Source organism: Trichechus manatus, unplaced genomic scaffold (genome assembly GCF_000243295.1).
Source record: "Trichechus manatus latirostris isolate Lorelei unplaced genomic scaffold, TriManLat1.0 scaffold00077, whole genome shotgun sequence".
Classification (NCBI taxonomy): domain Eukaryota; kingdom Metazoa; phylum Chordata; class Mammalia; order Sirenia; family Trichechidae; genus Trichechus; species Trichechus manatus.
This window is the reverse complement of record NW_004444013.1, coordinates 9,220,786-9,242,505: the sequence shown is the minus strand read 5'-3', so window position 1 is coordinate 9,242,505 and position 21,720 is coordinate 9,220,786. Positions and strand designations below refer to the sequence as shown.

Below are 21,720 nucleotides of genomic sequence, written 5' to 3'. Positions count from 1 at the left end.
TGGGGTTGTTAACCAGTGTCATAAAACAATATGTGTACTACTGTTTCATGAGAAACTATTTATTCTGTAAGCCTTCACCTGAAGTACAATAAAAAAAAAAAAAAAAAAAAAAAACGTTTTGCTTACAGAAAAAAAAAAAAGGTGAAGAAGGGAGAGGGTCGACATGTTGTGGGGTTGTTAACCAATGTCATAAAACAATATGCGTACTACTGTTTAATGAGAACTATTTGTTCTATAAACCTTCACCTGAAGTACAATTAAAAAAAAAAAAGAGAAGCAAATATAAAAAAATAATAATAAAGTAAGGGTCTTCAGATGGGGAGATTATCCTGGCTTATCCAGGTGGGCTCAAGGTAATCACAGGGTCTTTATATGAGGAAAGCAGAAGCATCAGTATGAGAAGGAGATGTGATGATGGAAACAGAGGGTCAGAGTTGGAGAGATTTGAAGATGCTATATTGCTGGCCTTGAAGATGGAGGAAGGGGCTGAAGTCAAGGAATGCAGGTGGCCTCTAGAAACAGGAAATGTCAAGGAAAAAAATGCCCCTTTAGAGCCTCCAGACGGCACATGGCCCTGCTGACACCTTGATTTTAGCTCAGTGAAAACCATTTCAGACTTCTGACCTCCAGAACTACAAGATAATACATTTATATTGTTTTAATCCACTAAGCTTGTGATAATTTGTTACAGTCGCAACAGGAAACCAATAGGAGGTCAGACTGAGCTTTGGGGTAAACAGATGTTGAGGTTAAAAACAAAACAGGAGAGGAGAGGAAAAGATTAAGCCAGTTAGTAGCAGAACAGGAAGAGGCAGCCATGATGAGTAGCTCTCAGGTTTGGATGGAGTCTGGAGAAAAACTATACAAACTCTTGCTCTCTCTGAGCTAGGAGAGGTTCATCTCTTCTGGTCAGGTCAGGCCACACATGGCCAAGCTCACGTGTGGGAATCTGATTCTGGTTTGGTTAAGGAAGAACTTTCTATCTAACAGGATTATCTAAACACAGAGTTCCCACGTGGATTGGGGTGTGTCCCATTGCTGGAGGTGAGCATGTAGGCATCACAGCAGTCTTCTTATTCACTGCATCCTAGTTCTCCTTGTGTTATATGTATTACAATTATTAGTTTAATCCTATCTGTGGTTTGATGGACACAAAGTCCTCCATTTCTGAGACTACTTTAGACATTCTCTGGATCAGCACTTTTGACTCTAACGTTCACAGGAAGCATCTGGGGAGTTTGTTAAACTACACGTTTCTGAGTCAGTAGGTCTGGAGTGGGACCCAGGTGAGGCTGATACTGGTTTGCAGCAACTTAACCTGATACACTGTGTAGCAAGGTTCTACAGACCCCCCAAACCCACTGCTGTCAAGTCAGTTCTGACTCATAGCGACCCCATAGGGTTTCCAAGGCTGTAAATCTCTATAGAAGCAGACTGCTACATCTTTCTCCTGCAGAGCTGCTAGTGGATTCGCACCACCGACCTTTTGGTTAGCAGTTGATTGCATTAACCACTGCGCCACTAGGGCTACTTTTCTAAACCAGTGATTCTCAAACTCGAGAGCATGTTACAACACAGATAGCTGGGTCCCACCCAGGGTCTGATTCAGTAAGTCTTGGGTGGGGCCAGAGAATCTGCATTTCTAATAAGTTCCCAGGTGATGATTCTACTGGTCTGGAACCACACTTTTGAGACCCACTGCTCTGGAAGATTCTATTTGTGACCCATGACTTTGACCCTTTTTGGAATTTGGTTCTTCAGTTTACAAAATCTTTTCACTGCTCCCAGAATAGCTTGGAAGGGGTTATTCATTTTTCAAGTTTAACTTGTTCACCTTTGTTAATAAAACGTTGGTTTCAGACATTTCTTATCAGGATTTTGGTGAGATTTGTGTAGAAGAGGTTCTCTTCTTCTCCCCTGGCCCTGGGGCTTACCCTTGAATTCTTGAACATTTACCTGTCCCAGGCTTGGCCTCAGGCACTGGGCAGACTGTCATTTCTTCTCCAGCTGACTGATGAGGTAACTTGGAGGTCAGCCACTTGCCCAAGGTACCAAAGCTGCCATGTGACAGAGCAGGGCTCAGACCCCGCTCCATCTGAGTCTATGATGGTTAATTTTATGTGTCAACTAGGGTTCCCACTAAAACCTGTTACAGTCGAGTCAATTCCAACTCATAGCGATCCTATAGGACTGAATAGAACTGCCCCATAGGTTTCCAAGGAGTGACTGGTGGATGAACTGCTGACCTTGTGGTCAGCAGCCAAGCTTTTAACCACTGTGCCACCAGGGCTCCTTGGTTCCCAATGGTTTGGCCAAATACTAGACTAGTTGTTCCACAAGGTAGCGTAATATAATGTAATCATTTTCCATAATGCAATCTAATGTAATATAACCAATCAATCAGTTGAAAAGGGAGTTTTCTTAGGGTGTGGCCTGCCTCCAGACTATAAATAGGTATTTTGGCAGGACTCATTCTCTCTCTCCACTCTGCACTCTTCCTGTCCCCTGATCTATAGATCTTGGGATGGGACGTATGCCAGCAGAGGTCTCCAGCCTGCCGCCTGCCCTATGGATTTTGGATTTGCCAGCTTCCAAAATCACATGAGCGAATCCCTTAAAGTAAATCTCTCTCTCTATATGCACGTATACATATATGTGTATATATATAATTTGATATATATACACAGAACACACACATATACCTCATTGGTTGTTTCTCTAGAGAACCCTGACTAAGAGACTCTGAAGACTGTCCCATGTCCTTTATGCCTTCCCTGAAAGTTCTTGTTTCTCTGATGTTAACCTGTGCCCTCTTTGAAGGGATTTCTTTTGACTTAGCTTCTGACTTGTAAGGAGTTGGATTTTTACAAGAGCCCTGTTTGGGCCACAATCTCCCCGAATGTCCAACCTCCCATAGCAATGGGCACAGCCTCCACAGGTGGGGCTGTTACCTGTGGTGCATCTGGCCACTTCCCATGTCTAAGTCTTGTCTCCTCACTGTGAGGGTGACTGCCGGTGCAGAGGCCTCCCCCTCGCACCCACTCTCTCCCGGGCAGAAGGGCTCTGGGCCAGCCCCCCTCCTCCACTCCCACTGAGAACAGATGGCAGTCTTGGACCCTCTCCTCAGGAAAGCGTCTGCACGCATGACTGTGCAGTGTCAGGACCTCGCCTGCCATGTGCTGCACATGCCCCATCCTGAGCTCCCCACTCGCTGTGGCTACCCCTCCCCTGTCTGCAGCACAGCCGGGCCCCCCCCAGGCCCCACATCTCATGGTTAGCGCGGCTCTCTGGGGCTTGTGGGCATTTATCTATAGTCACTGTTGAGGCTGATGAAGCAGCGTCTTCTTTGTATGAAGCTAGCCTAGTGCCTGGCTTTCACTCTAGCTCAATGACCGACTATCACCAAACAACCCACTTCCCTGACTCTCCTCTGCAGGTTACCCCTCAGCCCTGGCACAGGCTGCAGCCCAGGGGATATTCTGTAATGGTGTCTGAATGGTCAAGGGAGGGGGGCATTAAGCAAGAGGAGACTGAGCAGGGGGGCCCAGAGGACACTGGGGAGGTAGGGGGATGGATAGTGACCACTGGGCTGACTGTGCCCATTCGGTCCTACTGGAGATCCAAGAAGGCCCAAGGCAGAGGTCACTGCGTGATACCCCACAGTGAAGGCAGCGTGGCTGGACAGGGCAGAGCTCTGAGGATATGCAATACCTTCCCCTCTCTTCCCAATCCTCCTTGCCAAGTTTCTCCACTTTCTCAGGGTCTCCACTGCCTACTCCCCAGACTCCAGAAGCCCACTGTGGGGCAAGACAGGCGGGGCAGGACGCAGGTGGGGCAGGACACAGGCAGCGGCCTCCTCTCTCTAGCTTTATTTGGTGACGGGGTAGGGGGCTAGGCTTGTTGAGCATGCAGCAGCGCTCGCACCTGGGCTATCTGCCAGTCGATGCTGCAGCGTGCTGTGCCACCCAGGGCGCCATACTGCTCCACGCTGTGCCCGTAGTCCCACACACGGCTCACGTCACCCGAGAACAGGGGGCTGGGGGGAAAGAGGAGGTGGGCACAGGGCAGTGGGGTACCCCAGCCTCCATGTGCCCAGGCTAGGCCTCCTGGGAGGCAGCAGAGGGACAAGGTGCGACACACCTGATAGTCTGTAGCTCCTGCAGTGACAGCTGGTTGAGGGCGATCCCTTTGGTCTCAGCAGCAAACACAGCTTTGCCAGAGGCCTCGTGGGCCTGGCGGAACGGCATCTGGGCACAGGGCGGAGGGCGATGCTGGTGACGCAGGTGTCCTGTGCTTCCTGTGCTGCCCGCCTAGGCTAGAGGACATCCCTACCCCTTCCCCACACTCCACTGCCCCAAACTTACCCCTTTGCGGACCAGGTAGTAGGCGAGGTCTGTGGCCAGCATGTCCGGGCTAAGCGCCCGTGCCATGTTCTCACGGTGAATCTGGGGTGGGCACAGAGCTGTGAGCCCTGGGGACCCTGGGTCTGTCCCCCTCCACCAGGATGTCCCCTGCCTTGGGCTGCTCTGCTCTGGCCCACTCTGCCCTACTCTGCTCTCTCTGCTTGAACCATCTTCTCATAATTGCTGACAATTTTTAGGTGTGCTACTGGTATTGTATTTGTTTTCCAAGAGTCCTGAGCTTTAGGGCAGTGGTTCTCAAACTTCAGCGTGCATCCCAATCACCTCGAGGTTTACCTTGTATTAAAAACAAAAATCGCTGGACCCCACCCCCAGAGTTTCCGATTCCGTAGACCTAGAGTTGAGAGAGAAGTGCCTTTCTATCAAGCTCCCAGGTGATACTGATGGGACTGGTCCAGGGACCACACTCTGAGAACTACTACTTTAGAGAAACACTCTGAAATACTGAGGAATGAAATGATAAGATGTTGGGGATTTGCTTGAAAATAATGGGGAGGGGGGGTAAGTAAAGATATAGCTGAAACAAGAATGGCTGTACATCAATGACTGTTGAAGTTGGGTGTTGGTACATAAAAAACCCCAGCTGCTGTTGAGTCAATTCTGAAGTTCCGACTCATGGCGACCCCATGTGTGTCAGAGTAGAACTGTGCTCCATAGGGTTTTCGATGGCTTATTTTTCAGAAGTAGATCACCATGCCTTTCTTCCCAGGTGCTTTTGGGGGACTTGAACCTCCCAACTTTCAGTTAGCAGCCAAGTGCATTAACAGTTTGCACTATCCAGGGACTCCTTGCTTCTAAACAACGGGGAACTGGGGTGGGGGTTGAAGATATAGCAGAAACAAGAATGGCCATGGGTTCATGATTGTTAAAGCTGGATGTTAGTACCAAAGTGTTCATGATACATTCTTTCAAGGATAACATATGCTTGAAATTTTCCATAATAAATAATTTTTTTAGAAAATCTCATCTGGCCAGTTGACAAGACCTGGGCCCCGTTGAGCCTAACTTTCTTCCATTCTACCGCACCAGCTCACAGTATGCTCCTCCGCTGTTCCCCAGGGGCAGGAACAAGCACATATACCCCCTCCCCCAAGTCATCTGGGCCCACCCATGCCTCCTTCCAGGACCACCCTCCTGGCCCAGCCACCCGAGTATAGGGCTTAGGTGGGAAGAGGCACGAAGGAGTTGAGGGGCATGTCTTGCCTGCAGCGTAGAGATGACGCCAGTGGTCACCTGGAGGACAGCGCTCATGGTGTCTGCCACTTCAAACACAGCTTCCTTGTCCTCCTGGGAGGCACACAGCAGGAGAGGAGGGCTCAGTAGCCCCCAGGCACCCGTGGTCCCCATGCCCCATCCCCATTGCCTTCCCCTGGGGACACTGAGCACCTCTCACCCCCACACCAAGGGAGAGGAGAGATCCTGGGACAGCCACAGGATTGGGCACACAGGATGGGAGGTGGACCCCTGCCTGGGTATGCCAAGGCCCTGAGAACTGGCATATGTGAGTATCCAGGTGGGCCCACCACCCCATCTCATCCCAGTTTCACACCTGTAAGTCCTTGTTATAGGTGCTTGGCAGTCCCTTGAGGGTCATCAGGAGACCAGCACACTGCAGTGGGGGAGTGTAGGTTGAGCCCAAGTCCTCCCAGCCCCAGCGGGCCACCAGACACCCTGCCCTGCTCCCTGCCAGGCTCACCCGCCCAAACACTCTCCCGGCCTTGCTCCGGATCAGCTCCAGGCTATCTGGGTTTTTCTTCTGGGGCATCAGGCTGCTGCCGGTGCTGGGGACACAGATGCTGGGGCTGAAGGAGCTCACCTGGCCTGGGCTGGTCTGCTGGCAGGGGCAGGGCAGGTCCAGCAGCACCCCATCCCAGCCCGGCCAATGCGGGTGGGGTGGGAAGGAAACAGGCCATGCCTGTGCGTGCAGAGGTGAGGCGGGGCGGGGTGGGGCTGCCTGGCCTTACCTGTAGGCATCTGAGAGCTGCACGAAGCTGAATTCCTTGGTGCCATAGAGGATGAGGTCCTCAGCCATCCTGCTGAGGTGGGTCATGCATAGTGAAGCCCAGAACAGGAACTCAGCTGGGAGCGGGACAACAAGCAGCTCTCTGTCACCAAGCCTCTCTTGCTCCCCACCCAGCCTGGAGACACTCTAGGTGGAACACCTGGGGGTGGAGAGAGGCTGCCGGGTAGTGCAGGGGTCTGGCCCCCAGGACTCACCCACAAAGTCTCGTTCGCTGGTGGCATCCATGCTGTTGAGAGTGATGGCCGCAAAGTTCAGTTCTGGAGAAGGGGCAGAAGAACAGCTGCAGGGCTGAGGTGGAGGCAGCGGCCTCCTCCACCCCCACCCAGGTTACCCGGCCACCTGCCCTGGGCCCCCTCAGGGCACGGTATGGGGGAGGGAGTAGGAGGTGGGGACAGGAGGTATGGGAGGAATCCCTCGTAGGTCCCAGAAGGGAGCCCTGAGTCCCCCACGCCCAAGCACCCCTGCCGTGGGCCATCCCTTGCTTCTCTAGCCTCAGTGTCCCCAGGTAGTAAATGAAATTTCACCCAGCGGAGCTGGAGGAGCTGCAGGCTGTGGCCTCTCTAAGTGTGTGTCTGTGGGCCTCGGGGTGCTGAGCGGCAGAGCGCCTCACCTGCTCGGAGCAGCTCCCGGTCCACACCCAGAGGGTTGCCTGCAATGGCTCCACTGCAGGGACAGGGGATCAGAGTGGCCAGGGGATCAGGGTAGCCAGGGGTCAGTGGCCGGGGGATCAGGGTAGCCAGGGGTCAGGGTGGCCGAGGGTCAGGGTGGCCAGGGTTCGGGGTGGCCTCGTGACCAGGGTGCCCAGCTGGGTGACCAGGGTGCCCGACAGGCAGACCCTGGCACATACACGTACACACACATGTCCAGAACCAAGCCCTGGATGCCAGGGCTCCAGCCTGAGCTCAGCCCCCTCCCTGGCCCAGTTGCCTCGGGCACCAGAACCCTTGTCCCCATGCAGAGGAAATGGCCAGCTGTGGGCAGCCAGCTGGGCTCACTGGGAGTCCCTGTGGAGAGCCCTGCCCTGTGCTGACAGCTTGCTGTCCCTGTCACGTCTCCCCCATCTTCGAGGACCCATGCAGGGGTCTCTGCTTAGCCAGCGAAGGAAGAACCCTGCACAGGGAGCGGGTTCCCTGGGTTTCCATTCGCCTCGGTCCTTCCCCGCCCCTCCTCCAAGCCACCTTTCTTCTGCCAATCCCCCGGGCCACCTGACTGTGCCATGCCCCACCTCCAGGTCCCCAGCACTGGGGCTGCACTTACCTCCCCAGGGGCAGGACATTGATGCGCTTCTGCACCTCCAGCAGCCGCTCTGAGTCCCGGGTCAGTGCCACCGCGTGGCTGGGGAGCGGGGGTGGGACAGCAGGGTGAGGGCAGCATGTCCCCCCATCACAGCTCCTCGGCAGTGCCCTGAGCTGTGCCCCAGCCCCTGCCCCACTCACCTCAGGATCCAGTGGCTCCAGCGGATGGGCTGAGCCCTCTGCAGGTGTGTGTACCCCGGGAAGAGGACGTCTCGTTCCCTGCGAGGGAAGAGAAGGGGCTGGAGTTGGCGGGGCTTGGGTGGGCACCCGGACCCTGTAGGCCTGGGCCACTCCAGGGAGCAGCAGGGTGGGCAGGCCGCCAAGGATCTGTCTGCCTGAGGGGCCAAGCCATGTCCTTAGGACAAATGCATCATAAGGGAAAGACCAGAAGTGGGCAGAGTGATCTGAGGATGGGGCCAAGCATGGGTCATCCCCTTAGCTGGGGCCTTTTCAGCTGGGCAGCAGACCTGACTGCAGGGGCCAGAGCAGGGGAGGAGGCGCATAGCGGCTGTCACCGGGTAGTGGGCAGGTGAGGTGTGTTTATAAGCACACCAGCGACTCCGCAGGATCCCAGAAATAGCTGGGGGTACTTTAAAGTAGGTGGGGCAGAAGCAGAGGTGCTGTGGCTGATGGGTCTATTATTTTTTCTTTAATATAACAGCTTTGTTATTGTTGTTGTGAGCTGCTGTCAAGTTGGCCCCTGACTCACGGTGACCCCATGTACAATGATATGCTGTCCAGTCCTGCACTATCCCTGTGATCTGTTGCGGATCAGACCATGGTGATCTATAGGGTTATCACGAGCTGCTTTTCAGAAGTAGATCACTAGGCCTTTTTTCTTAGTCCGTCTTAGTCTAGAAGCTCTGCTGAATCCCGTTCAGCATCATAGCAACACACAAGCCTCCAAGGACAGATGGGTGGTGGCTACACGAGGTGCAATGGCAGGGAATTGAACCTTGGTCTCCCATGTGGAAGGTGAGAATTCCACTGCCGCCATACCATACAATTCACACGTGTAAAGTTACAGTTCGCTTAGTGAAAAAAAACCCATTGCCAACGAGTGACCTTATAGGACAGAGTAGAACTGCCCCATAGGGTTTCCAAGGAGTGGCTGGTGGATTTGAACTGCTGAACTTTTGGTTAGCAGCCGAGCTTTCAACCACTGTACCGCCAGAGCTCCCAGCTCACTTTAATGTATGCTTTAGCATACGATCAACCTGTTAAACCTGTTGCGGTCAAGTAGATTCTGACTCGTAGCAACGCTGTAGGACAGAGTAGAACTGGCCCATAGGGTTTCTAAGGCTGTAAATCTTTACGAAAGCTGACTGCCACATCTTTCTCCAGTGGAGTGGCTGGTGGGTTCAAACCGCTGACCTTTTGGTTAGCAGCCGAGAACTTAACCACTGCGCCACCAGGGCTCTTTGTACAACCATCACCATAATCAGTTTTAGATCATTTTCATCACCCCAAAGAAAAACCCAACACCTATTAGCAGTCACTCCCAATTTCCCCAGCCTCCCCAAGGGAGACGGTTCTCGTGCCCTTGCTTTCCCCCAGGTGGCTGAGGTCTGTAAAACGGGGGTCACAGGGATTCAGGAAGAGGAGGAGTCAACCCTGTCTCTGATGCTAAATAGGGCTGTCTCAGCAGCTCCTTAGGTCTACAAGGAGCAAGGACATCAGGCTGTCACAGAGGGCAAAACTTGGGAGGAGGGGACAGAAGGCAGCCTGGCTCTGTCCTTTGCCAGCTATGCTGGGCGGGGTGTGGGATGCGGCAAGCTGAGTAGTGATTCTCTGGTGGCCCAGACACCAGTTGAAACCAGCTGTTGTCGAGTAGATTCTGTATCATGACGACCCCTGTGTGCGTGAGAGTAGAACTGTGCTGTATAGGTTTTCAATGCTTGATTTTTTAGAAGTATCGTCAGGCCTTTCTTCAAAGGCACCTTTGAGTGGACACAAACCTCCAACATTTTGGTTAGCAGCTGAGCGCATTAACAATTTGCACCTCCCAGGGACTCCACCCCAGGCACAGCTAGTCCCTTTTCCTTGGGCTTCTGAGTATTTGCCTAGTGCCTTGCCTCCTGCCAGCAAGTCCTCAAAGGACAAGCTTTCCCTGCCTGCCAGCTAGACTGGCAAGGGGGTAGGGCAGGCTGCAAGAAATGCGCCCTCCTGGCTGCTCTCCTCTCCTCTCTCGGTCCAGGTGTTCTAGGACCCCGTGCCCTGGGCCTGGCTCCCTCACCCCGTTCAGCCCTGCCACCTAGGCCGGCTGTTCAGGATGCCTGGCTCAGAGGCGCCACCTGGGTGCGCCCAGGAGACTCACGCTTCCGCCCGGTCCACCATGCTTCTGATGAGCTCCCGGAGGAGGACAGAGAGTGATGAGCAGGTCTGCCGCATCCACAGCCTGAGGTCTGTGACCACCTGTGGGTGGGCAGAGGAGGCGGCACTCAGGGAGGACCCCAGCCTAGCCCAGGGTGGGGACGGCACAGGGAAGAGATGCGGGATAGGGGGCGGCTCGTGGCACCTGGTCGTTCCGGCTTCGCCCCGTGTGCAGCTTCCCTGCGGTCTCACCGATGAGCTCCTGGGGGTGGAGAGGGCACAGGGTCACCCAGGTAGGTGTGAGGACAGGTTCCTTACCAGCCCTCTCACCCTCCCTCCCCACCCCAGGGCCCCTAGTCCTGCCCAGGTATCTCTGTTGAGGCCCCTACTCGAGGGTCCTGCCTGCACTCTGCCACTGTGGGCAGGAACCAGGATGACAGTGCTCACACTCAGAGAGGCCCAGGGCGAGGCGAACAGGGAGGCCAGAGAGGCAGCAGGCGGGGTACGTACCTTCAGCCGCCGCTCGTTGGCTGTGTGGATGTCCTCATCATTGGGGTGTACTTTGAAGGTGCCCTGGGCCCACTCCTCAGCCACCTGTGGTGAACGGCAGGACCCCAGGGTCAGGTGGAAAGAGGGTCCTGCCCTGTCCTCCCATCACTCTGATCATGGACAGTCCCCACACAGGAGCTAAGTCCATGGCAGAGAGCTAGTGTGGCCCCATCCTAGAGGGACACATCTGCCCATGACCACTAGAGCACCATGCGGCCACTAGAGGATGATGAGTGACAGTCCCCACAGCACGTGGAGAAATAGCACCTCTCAGCAGGTAGTTAGCCCATGTGTCTGGACACATAATTACTAGGTGAAACAATAGGTTGGGCTGACACCACCATTGGCGCTTGGGGGTCTGCTGGGAGCGTGGGGCCCCAGGAGCAGGGCCTTGGAGGGGTGTGGGTGTGGACAGTACCTTGTCCAGGCCGTGCAGGATCTGGTCCATCTCGGCCATGGTGAGGAGCCCCGCCTTCTGCAGGCCCCTGCTGTAGGCTTTGCTGCCCCGCACGTCCACCTCCCACAGGTTCTGGTCGTAGGCGATGGACGAGTTGAACTTCTCCATGATGGGATCCACGGAGCCCACAAACCGGCCGCCCCACAGCTTCCCGCTCTGGCCAGGAGAACAGGAAAGTTACTTGTCTGATGGTGGTGTGGGCCAGCAGACAGGATTATTCCCATTAAATAGATGAGGAAACTGAGGCCCAGAGAGGGTCAGGAACTCACCCAAAACCACTCAAGGAGCAAGGAGAGGAAGGTGGGTACACCCTAGGTTAGGGGTCTTTCCTGTCACATGGCACTGCCCCCAGGAGGTAGCGGCAGGGTCCCAGGCACCCGTGGGAACACAGCAGAGCTTCTGGAACTTTTCTTGCCACTGCCTAAGGTGGGAAGTTACCCTGGAGCCCAGAGTTTTAACCCAGCTCTGACGTACGGATGACAGTCATAATAACAGCAAGCACGCACTTCATTCTTACAGTGTGCCGGGCATCGTTCTGACCGCTTGGCATGCTTTGACAGCAATGCTCTGAGGTGGATACCAGGACTATCCCATGATGCAGAGGAGGAGACTGAGGCATGGTGCAGTTATGTAGCTTGCCCACGCTGGGGGCGAGGGCACCAGGACTGCAGCCCAGCAGTCTGTGCCCATGTGTCCACCCCAACATTCCACCAGGCCTCTCTGCTCTGCTCTGCCGTCCTGGACTTTGGCTGCAGGGACAGGCATAGGCCTCCAGTGGAGTAAGAAGGCACCTGAGGGCCCCCCCAGGCACGCATTACCCCATCTCTCTTCCCCATGAGCCCCACCCTAAGCCTACCCCCACCAGTCCTCTGGCTCTGGAGAGGACCCCTGACACACCCCTGACCACCGGCCTCCCAGGAAGTCACTAGCTGAACCCCGCCCAGGAGCCAGGGGCAGAGGGATGTACCGGAAGCACCAAGGTTTTGAAAGACAGCATGGGGCAGGTGCCAAACCAAGACTAAACCAGTTGCCAATTACTTGATTCCAACTCATAATGACCCCATGTGTGCAGAGTAGAACTGTGCTCCATAGGGTTTTCAATGACTGTGACCTTTCAGACATACATCACCAGGCCTTTTTTCTGTGGTGCTTTGGGGTGGACTTGAATTGCCAATCTTTCAGGTAGTAGTTATGCCACCCAGAGATCCTGGGGTAGGTGAGGGCGTGCCAAACACCTGGGGAGCAGTCTGAGCACAGATTAGGAGGAGACTGCACCAGGGTGGAGGTAGGCATGTTATTTTACTGGCATCTTTGCCGTGGGGTGGGAATACACTGGCCCCTGGGGACTCATGTCCTCTTATGCATCCCCTGCATTGCCCCCGACCTCTGTTAGCCACCTGACATTGGGCATATTATGTAACCTCTCTAAACTCAGGGTTGCCTCCCTATAAGATAGGTATAATAACAGGACCTCTCTGATGGGGCTGGTGTGAGCATTGGATTAAATAATATTTGCAAAGTGCATATATAGCACAGTACCTGGCACTCAGTAAGTGCTACCTATTACTAAGGGAGGGGCAAGGCTGCAGGGCCTTAGCTCCACTCCCAGTTCCTGTGTGCACCCACAGGGACCTCGGCCCTGCTCTGGCCTAGGCTGGGAACGACCCCTCAGAACCCAGCAGCCCTGGCTGCTGAGGACTCTGCCCTGCAAAGGCAGCGTCTGCCTCCTCAGCATTTTGAGCTGGGCCCTCCCCTGACCCCTCTGCTGCTGTCAACTCTGGATGTCCAGCAAAGCCCCACGTGGGCCCAGGTTCCTGAGCAGCCAGTCAAGATTGAGAGTCTGCCTGCCTCTTGGCCAGAGGCCTGGCACCACCTCCCCCAGCCAGCTTCCTGCACCTCCCTGCCTGAGTTATTAGTAATAACAACTACTAACAAGCGAAGGCTGCAGCCAAACCAATTAGTACCAACCCACAGGACTGCCTGGGGCAAGCCAGGGTCACCTGGAGCCCTGGTCTCCTAAAGGCTGCCCACTCTGCTCTTCAACCAAGCCCCCAGCCCACTGTTGGGCTTAAAAAGACCCCAGGAAGTGGTCCAATGGAGGTAGGGGGTGGGAAGGCCTAAGTGTGGTGGGAGAGGGCACTGCTCCAAGCCAGGACACATCTGGGCCAGAATGATGCCTTCGGGACAAGGAGCAGGAGCACTGAACTGGCCTGGGATGAACAAGCAACAGCCAATTTAGGACACACAAGAGAAATACCAGTATTGTTACTGTTAATATTATTTGAAAAACAACAGTTGCCATGAAGTAGATTCTGACTCATGACGACCTCATGTGTGCCAGGGTAGAACTGTGCTCCATAGGGTTTTCAACAGCTGATTTTTCAGAAGTAGATCACCAGGCCTTTCTTCCTCGGTGCCTCTGGGTGGACTTGAATCTCCAACCTTTTGGTGAACAGCTGAGCTTAACCATTTGCACCACCCAGGGACTCCAGTGATTGAGCACCTGCTATGGCATGGCCCTGTGCCAGGAATTTCAAGTACACCATTTCTAAGCCTATGAGGGGGACACTGTCACCTCTATACGACAGATGAGGAAAGAAGCTCAAAGAGGTCAAGTGATGTTAGCTCAGAAACCAAGTCTGTTTGGCTCCAAAGTCCAGGCCCTGGCCCCTACCAGTCCACCATGAGCCAGAGCCTGGCAGGGCAGCCATTCTTATTCCTTTTATACAGACGAATAAACTGAAGCCCAGGGAGATGAAGTGACTGGAACCCAGACCTCCTGCTTCCCTGGCCCAAGGCTCCCTCCATTAGCATCAAGCAAACCGCCCCTTTTATCTGAGAGGTTCAAAGCAATGGCCCCACAGCCCTCCCAGTACTTTACAGAGGGAAGCAGGCAGCTATCTGCATCCCCATTTGCCAGATGTCACAACTGAGGCCCAAGGAAGGGAACCTGTGCCTCAACTCTTGCTGAGGAAAACCCAAGGAGAGCCCGGGACTTACTGGAGGAGGAAAAGTAGCTAGTGAGACAGGCGGTGACCAGGCGCTGGGGGTACCATGGCTCTTTCCACACGCCAGAGTGTGATAAGGACAGTTTCAGGGCTGAGCCTTTTCAGCGCAGGGCGGGGACTGACAAGGGAACGCGGGGAAGAAGGAACAAAGGGGAAGGGGGCTAATGGGAGGGGCTGGGGTCGGGCCTAGGGAGGGGGTCACCTTCCCGCAGCATCATGGGTGGGTTTGCCGCACGGGCCACCTGGGCGCGCCGGGGGAGGGCAGGCGGTGATGTGAACACCGGTGAATTCCCGTAAAAGTCCTCCCCAGGGTCCGGCAGGTGCTCCTGGAGCAGCGAAGACAACTGCCTGGAGGGCAGCTGGCGGCAGGTGTGGCCCGGGAGGCCCGGTGCGCAGGTCCCGGCCTGGGCTGGCCCGCGGGCGCCCCTCGCCTTCGCTTGGCGGCTAGGGGACCGGGCTCCGTGGCCCCGCTCACCTCCGATGCCATGTTGGGTGGGTCCTCGTCGTCCGGAGCCTCGGTCTTCTGGGTCTGGAAGACAAGACGGGACTGATCACCTCCGCGGCCGCGGAATCCCCGCCCCCGGCACGGGGTACGCGGCGCGGGGCTCAGCCCCTGGGCAAGCGGATGTGAAGTCTCCCGCGCGCGGCGGTGCTCGGCGTCCCCCGCCCGCCCGGCTGCGCGCACTGACCCCCGCGGGCCACGCCTTGCGTCTCCCGCTGCCTCCCGCCGGGCTGTTCTGGTCCGGGTGTTGGAGGTCGAGCTCCGCCCTGTCACACCCCCGGTAGCCGCCGCACCAATCCAACGCGACCCCACGAGGTGGGCGTTGCCTCATCACTCCAATCCCGGTTGTGGGCGGGGCCGTCTCCTGCTGGGCAAGAGTCCGGAGGCGGGGTGGGGGCAGTGAGGGTGGTGCCTGGCGTCAGCGCTCAGGTCAGCAGACCTACTAGGAGTAGAGGCAGTGACACTGGCCCTTGGAGGGCTAACAAAGTATATAAAGTGAAATGACATGCCTGCTCATCCATTCAACAAACGCGCACTTGTCGTTCGCTGCCCTCCAGTTGGTCGCCAACTCACGGCGACCCCGTGCACAACAGAACGAAAGGCTGCTCGGTCCTGTGCCATCCACATGATAGGGTACAGATCTGACCGTTGTGATTCATAGGGTTTTCACTGACTGATTTTCAGTAGGAGAATGTCAGGCCTTTCTTCCTAGTCCATCTACGTCTGGAAGTTTTGCTGAAACCTATTCAGCAGCAGCACAGCAACATGCAAGCTTCCATTGACAGACGGGTGATGGTTATGCGGAGGTTGTGCCAGGTACTCAGACACTGAGGAAAAATAAGCATAAGGAGTGACGCCTGTTTTCAAGAAGCTCTAATAAAGCATAGACAAGGTGCGTGGGGAATATAGAGGTGGGGAGACTATCGTGGGGTACTCAAGGAAGACTAAGTAATATGATTATGTCATTAATTCAACAAAAGTAATTAATTAATTCAACACAAATGACTGACTGGGTTCTAGGCTCTTCTAGTGGAGATGTCCCCTGAGTCTGGTCTTGGATAATGAGGGGAGTTTGCTCAGCAAAGAAGGGGAGAGGGAAATTCCTAGCAGAGGGAGCAGCCTGGGCAAAGACTGGGAGGCCTGAATATGAGTGGCCTGCTCCCACACCTGGAAACAGTCAGAGTGGCTATAGCAAAGGGTAAGGGGTCCCAGGGTGTGAAGAGAGGTGGGAGCTGAGCTGCAGAGGAGGTGGGGCAAGATTACCTCTGAATGCCAAGGGAAGGAGTTTTTCTTGGTCCTTAGGTCACAGGGAACAAACAGAGAGTTAAATTTATTTTTTTAGGGCGAAACCTGGCAACATGTCTAGCGGGGAAGAGGAGACCAATGGCTAAGATGCAAGTGGTTGGGTTGAAGGTTTTTAGTCCTTACTCAACTCGAAAGTGGAATTACTTGTAGTCCCCAGAATGCATCAGGCTGTTTCAGGCTCTTCCCTGTGCCTGGAAGGCCCTTCTTTCACTGTCTGGCTTGCTACTTCCCATTGTTGTTGCTGTTAGCTGCTGTGGAATTGGCCCCGACTCATGGCAACCCCACGCACAAGGGAACAAAAGGCTGCCCAGTCCCCAGTCCTGCACCATCCCCATGATGAGGTGTGGATCAGACTGTTGTGAGTTTTCATTGGCTGATTTTTGGAAGTATATCTCCAGGCCTTTCTTCCTAGACTGTCCTAGCCTGGGAGCTGACTCAAGCACAGCCACCACCCATCTGTCAGTGGAGGCTTGCACGTTGCTCTAATGTTGAACAGGTTTCTGTGGAGCTTACAGACTAGGAAGAAAGGCCTGGCAATCTCATTCTGAAAATCAGCCAATGAAAACCTTATGATCACAACTTTCTCATCCATTGTGTGTAGGGTCGCCATGTGTCAGGGCCAACTTCATGACAGCTAACAGCAATAGTAGTGTGCCAGGCACTAAGCTAAATAAATATCTTGTATTTATTATTTCCTTAAATCATCACAATCACCCCTTGAGGTCAACTGTAATTATTCTCCATTCTACTGATGAGGAAACTGAGTCTGGGAGAGATTAAGTAACTTGCACAAAGACACCCACCTAGGAAGTCGCAGAGCAGAGATGGGAACTGCACCCAGGCATTCTGGCCACAGAGCTCATGCTCTGTGCAGAGCAGCAGTAACATCTATCTGGGGAGCATGCCAAGAGGCTGATTTGTTGAAAATGAATTACCTGAGGGACCAAACTAAGGAACTAATAGGCTAATAGGATCATTACTAAATCTCACATGACAATCACCTCCCTTTCCAGGCCTTGTGGTGAAAACAAAAGTCTGATGAGAAGTCTCTTAGGTCTGCGGGTTGTCATACTTGTAATTTGCTGAATTAACGTTGTCTATACATACATGGTTTTGACTGTGCAGGAACCACCTGAAAGACTGCTGCAGGGAATGGCAAAAGCCCCAATCTTGTTAGTTCTAATGGAGACAGGTGTTGATGACCTAGCCCAGGCAGAGTCTCACTGCTGGTAGCACTTTAGAAGAGCTCAGGTGGCTGTCACCAGACTGGGGTACACACAGTGACAGGTTCTTAGAGTCAAGGAACCCGGGGTGAAATCTAAGCTGCATCACTCCTTGGGCATGGTCTTGGGTAAGTTACTCAACTCCTTTGAGCCTCAGTAAAAAGGGGGATAATCGCACCTATGCACTGGGCACAGAGAGTAAGAAATCATGTAGGTGATATATCTGATTTATACTAAAAAACAGACAAACCAAACCAGTTGCCATGGAGTCCATTCCAACTCATGGAGCCCTCTATGTGTGTCAGAGTGGAACTGTACTCCATAGGGATTTCAATGGCTGATTTTCCAGAAGTAGATCCCCAGGCCTTTCTTCTGGGGTGCCTCTGGGTGGACTCAAACCTCCAACCTTTCGGTTAGTAGTAGAGAGCATTAAACATTTGCACTACCCAGGGACTCCAATTTATACTAAACCCAATGACCTATTGCTGTCAAGTCAATTCTGACTCATAGCGACCCTATAGAGTACTCAATAAACAGTTTTGACTGTTAGTTGCCATGGCGGTTCTGACTCCTGGCAATCATATTTATAACAGAAACATTGCCCAGTCCGGAACCATCTTCATGATTGTAGGTATGTTTGAGGCCATTGTTGCAACTATTGTATTATATTGTAATCCATCTCATTGAGGGTTTCCCTCTGCTTTACCCTGTTGACCATCTGCTTTACCAAACACAATGTCCTTTTCTAACAATTGGTCTATATTGGACAATATTCTGTTGTGATCCATAGAGTTTTTTTGGCTAATTTTTGGAAGTAGATCACCAGGCCTTTCTTCCTAGTCTGTCTTAGTCTGGAAGCTCTGATAAAACCTGCCCCATGGTGGGTGACCCTGCTGGTATTTGAAATGCCAGTAGCATAGCTTCCAATCTCATAGCAACACTCAAGCTACCACAGTAGGACAAAGTGACAGACAGGTGGGGGTGATAAATAGTAGCTGCTATTATTAATTAATGAAGCCTAGTGGGCCAGGATGAAGTTGGTTTGAAATAATAATAATTAGGACTACTAGTTGGTCAGCGCTTTTTATGTGCAAAGTGCTTTCTGTGTGTCTCAGTTACATATTGCTGTGTAACAAAACATCCCAAATGGCAAAACAATAACTATCATAATTATTATTATCACCGGCCATTCTGGGGGTTGACTGGGCTCAGCTAGGAGTTTCTTGCTTAGGGTTTCTCATATGGTTGGGTGGGGGTATCTGAAAGTCTTCCTCACTCGTCTGGTGCCAGGGCTGGGAAGACTCCAACGGCTGGGGGCTAGAACAGTCGGGGTTTTGCAGGCATCTCTCTGTATATCTGTATATCAAACCAGCATGGTGGTTTGAAGGTAGCTGGACTTCTTACAGGGTGGCTTTGGGCCCCAAAGGCCATGTCCCAAGATAGAGCAAGAGCCAGGTGGAAGCTGTATCACCTTTTATGACTCAGCATTTTGCAGATGGGTGACCTTCATAGGCGTGAGCCTCTGTTCCTTAACAAGCCTGCTCCTGCAGCCTTGGCCATGTGGGCTCCTCCTCAACTTTAGGTCCCAGCTCAAACGCCCCTGGCTTTGGGACGCCTCTCCACCTCATTAGTCATCCTGTCTCTGCTCCATTGCGTCTAAACACAGCGCATTGTGGTATTTACGTCCAGGTCTGGTTCCCCAACCAGGCTGTCAGCATGCCAAATGCAGGAGAGTGCATTATTCACATTTGTGTTGTTGCTGTTAGCTGCTGTGGAATTGATTTCTACTCATGGCAACCCCGTGTGTTATAGAGTAGAGCAGCCTCATAGGTTTCCTAGGCTGTAATATTAACGGAGGGAGCCCTGGTGGCGCAGTGGTTAGGTTAAGTGCTCGGCTGCTAACTGAAAGGTGGCAGTTTAAACCCACCAGCTGCTCTGTGGGAGAAAGATGTGGCAGTCTGCTTCTGTAAAGATTACAGATTTGGAAACCCTGTGGGGCAGTTCTATTCTATCCTATAGGGTTGCTATGAGTCGAAATCGACTCGATGGCAATGGGTTTTCAATGCTAACGGAAGCAGATCACCAGGCCTTTCCCAGGTATTGCTGCGTGGGTTCGAACCGTCAACCTTTAGGTTAACAGTCCAGCACAAACCTTTTGCGCCACCTTGGGACGTCACATTTGTGTTATCAGCAGTGAATGGGCCCCAGTATGTGTTTGCTGAGTGAATAACGCAAGGAGCACCTTTCACGGCTTTACAGGGTCCACTCTCTTCATGGGAGGTGCAGGGCACCATCCACACAAATCAGGCCAGGTGGGCCTGGCGTGGCATTTTGCTTCCTTGTTGACTTTTAAAGTAAATTAGTTTTTTTAATTACAATTTGTAATTATAAAAATTACATATTCATTGAAAAAAATTAAAATACAGAACGTGTGAAGTTAAATGTTAAAAATCCTTCTCACTTCCTTTCCATTCCACTCCCCAGAGGCAACCACTATTAATAAGTTTTCAACAGCTTTATTGAGATATAATTCATATAGCATGTTGTTGTTGTCAGGTGCCGTCGAGTCGGTTCTGACTCATAGAGACTCTATGTACAACAGAACAAAACACTGCCCAGTCCTGTGCCATCCTCATGATCGTTGTTATGCTTGAGCCCATTGTTGCAGCCACTGTGTCGATCCATGTTGTTGAGAGTCTTCTTCTTTTTCACTGACGCTCTACTTTACCAAGTATGATGTCCTTCTCCAGGGACTGATCCCTCCTGATAACATGTCCACAGTTTGTGAGACAGTGTCGACATCCTCGCTTCTCCAGAATCCAGGGCATTCTGGCTGTACTTCTTCCAAGATAGATTTGTTTGTTCTTTTGGCAGTCCATTGCATATTCAATATTCTTTGCCAACACTATGATTCAAAGGTGTCAATTCTTCTTTGGTCTTCCTTATTCATTGCCCAGCTTTCGCATGCATATGAGGTGATTGAAAACACCAGGCTTGGGTCAGGTGCACCTTAGTCTTTAAAGTGACAGCTTTGCTTTTTGACACTTTAAGGAGGTCTTTTGCAGCTGATTTGCCCAATACAATGTGTCATTTGATTTCTTAACTGCTGCTTCCATGGGCGTTAATTGTAGATCCAGGAAAAATGAAATCCTTGACAACTTCAATCTTTTCTCCATTTATCATGATGTTGCTTATTGGTCCAGTTGTGAGAATTATTGTTGTCTTTATGTTAAGGTATAATCCATACTGAAGGCTGTAGTCTTTGATCATCATCAGTAAGTGCTTCAAGTCCTCTACATTTTCAGCAAGCAAGATTGTGATATCTGCATGTCACAGGTGGTTAATGAGTCTTCCTCCAATCCTGATGCCTCTTTCTTCTTTACACAGTCCAGCTTCTCAGACTATTTGCTCAGCATACAGATTGAATAAGCATGGTGAAAGGATAAAACCCTGACACACACTTTTCCTGACTTTAAACCATACAGTATCCCCTTGTTCTGTTCGAATGACTGCCTCTGGATCTGTGTACAGGTTCCTCATGAGCACAATTAAATGTTGTGGAATTCCCATTCTTTGCAATGTTATCCACAATTTGTTAAGATCCACACAGTTGAATGCTTTTGCATAGTCAATAAAACACAGTAAACATCTTTCTGCTGTTCTCTGCTTTCAGCCAGGATCCATCTGACATCAGCGATGATATCCCTCATTCCATGTCCTCTTCTGAATCCAGCTTAAATTTCTGGCAGTTTCCTGTTGATGTATCACATCACATACCATACAATTCACCTATTTAAAGTGCACAATTCAATGCTTTTAGCATATTCGAAGAGTTGTGTAACATCACCACAATTCAATTCTGGAACATTTTCATCTCCCCTAAAAAAAAACCCATGCCCATTAGCTGTCAATCTCCAACTCCCCTCCTCACCCCTAGCCATAAGCAACCACTAATTTACTTTCCCTCTGTCTTTATCTAGTGCTGCTATCGCAGAAATACCACAAGTGGATGTCTTTAACAAAGAGAAATTTATTCTCTCACAGTTTAGGAGGCTAGAAGCCCAAATTCACGGTGCCAGCTCCAGGGGAGGGCTTTCTCTTTGTCAGCTCTGGGGGAGGTCCTTTCATCAATCTTCTCCGGGTCTAGGAGCTTCTCAGCACAGGGACCCCGGGTCCAAAGGATGTAGTCTGCTCCTAGCACTACTTCCTTGATAGTATGAGGTCCCTCTGTCTTTCTGCTTGTTTCTCTCTTTTATATCTCAAAGAGATTGACTCAAAATACAACCTAATCTTATAGATTGAGTCCTGCCTCATTAACATAACTCTCTAATCCTGCCCCATTAACATCATAGATGTAGGATTTACAACACATAGGAAAATCACATCAGATAACAAAATGGTAGACAATCACACAATACTGGGAATCATGGCCTAGCCAAATTGACAAACATTGGTGGGAGACACAATTCAATCCGTAACACTGTCTCTATAGATTTGACTATTCTGGACATTTCATATAAATGGAATCATACAATATATGGTCTTTTGTGTCTGGCGTCTTTCCCTTAGCACTTGTTTTTGAGGGTCATTCATGTTGTAGCATGTGTAAGTACTTCATTCTTTT

The 21,720-nt window shown here is 52.0% G+C and overlaps 1 protein-coding gene across 1 annotated transcript; it reads right to left on the bottom strand.

Moving 5' to 3' along the window:
* Window positions 1–3,858: 3,858 nt before the first annotated feature.
* On the bottom strand, window positions 3,859–14,835 carry ASL (argininosuccinate lyase). The gene is made up of 17 exons (XM_004380782.3): window positions 14,756–14,835; window positions 14,542–14,595; window positions 11,020–11,214; window positions 10,563–10,646; window positions 10,258–10,314; window positions 10,057–10,154; window positions 7,881–7,958; window positions 7,702–7,779; window positions 7,055–7,107; window positions 6,639–6,701; window positions 6,386–6,500; window positions 6,118–6,202; window positions 5,971–6,030; window positions 5,625–5,708; window positions 4,365–4,445; window positions 4,141–4,247; window positions 3,859–4,036 (listed from the first exon to the last, which is right to left on the bottom strand). Exons 2-17 carry the CDS (start codon window positions 14,551–14,553, stop codon window positions 3,892–3,894), a joined length of 1,395 nt encoding a protein of 464 aa, XP_004380839.1. The 5' UTR covers window positions 14,554–14,595; window positions 14,756–14,835; the 3' UTR covers window positions 3,859–3,891.
* Between the last annotated feature and the right edge of the window lie 6,885 nt (window positions 14,836–21,720).

Excerpts from the sequence above, each read along its gene's own strand:
- ASL (XM_004380782.3), bottom strand. Across the intron at positions 7,108-7,701 it reads AATGTCCTGCCCCTGGGGAG|TGGAGCCATTGCAGGCAACC; the intron begins GTAAGTGCAGCC and ends CTGTCCCTGCAG. Across the intron at positions 5,709-5,970 it reads CCTATAACAAGGACTTACAG|GAGGACAAGGAAGCTGTGTT; the intron begins GTGTGAAACTGG and ends TGTGCCTCCCAG.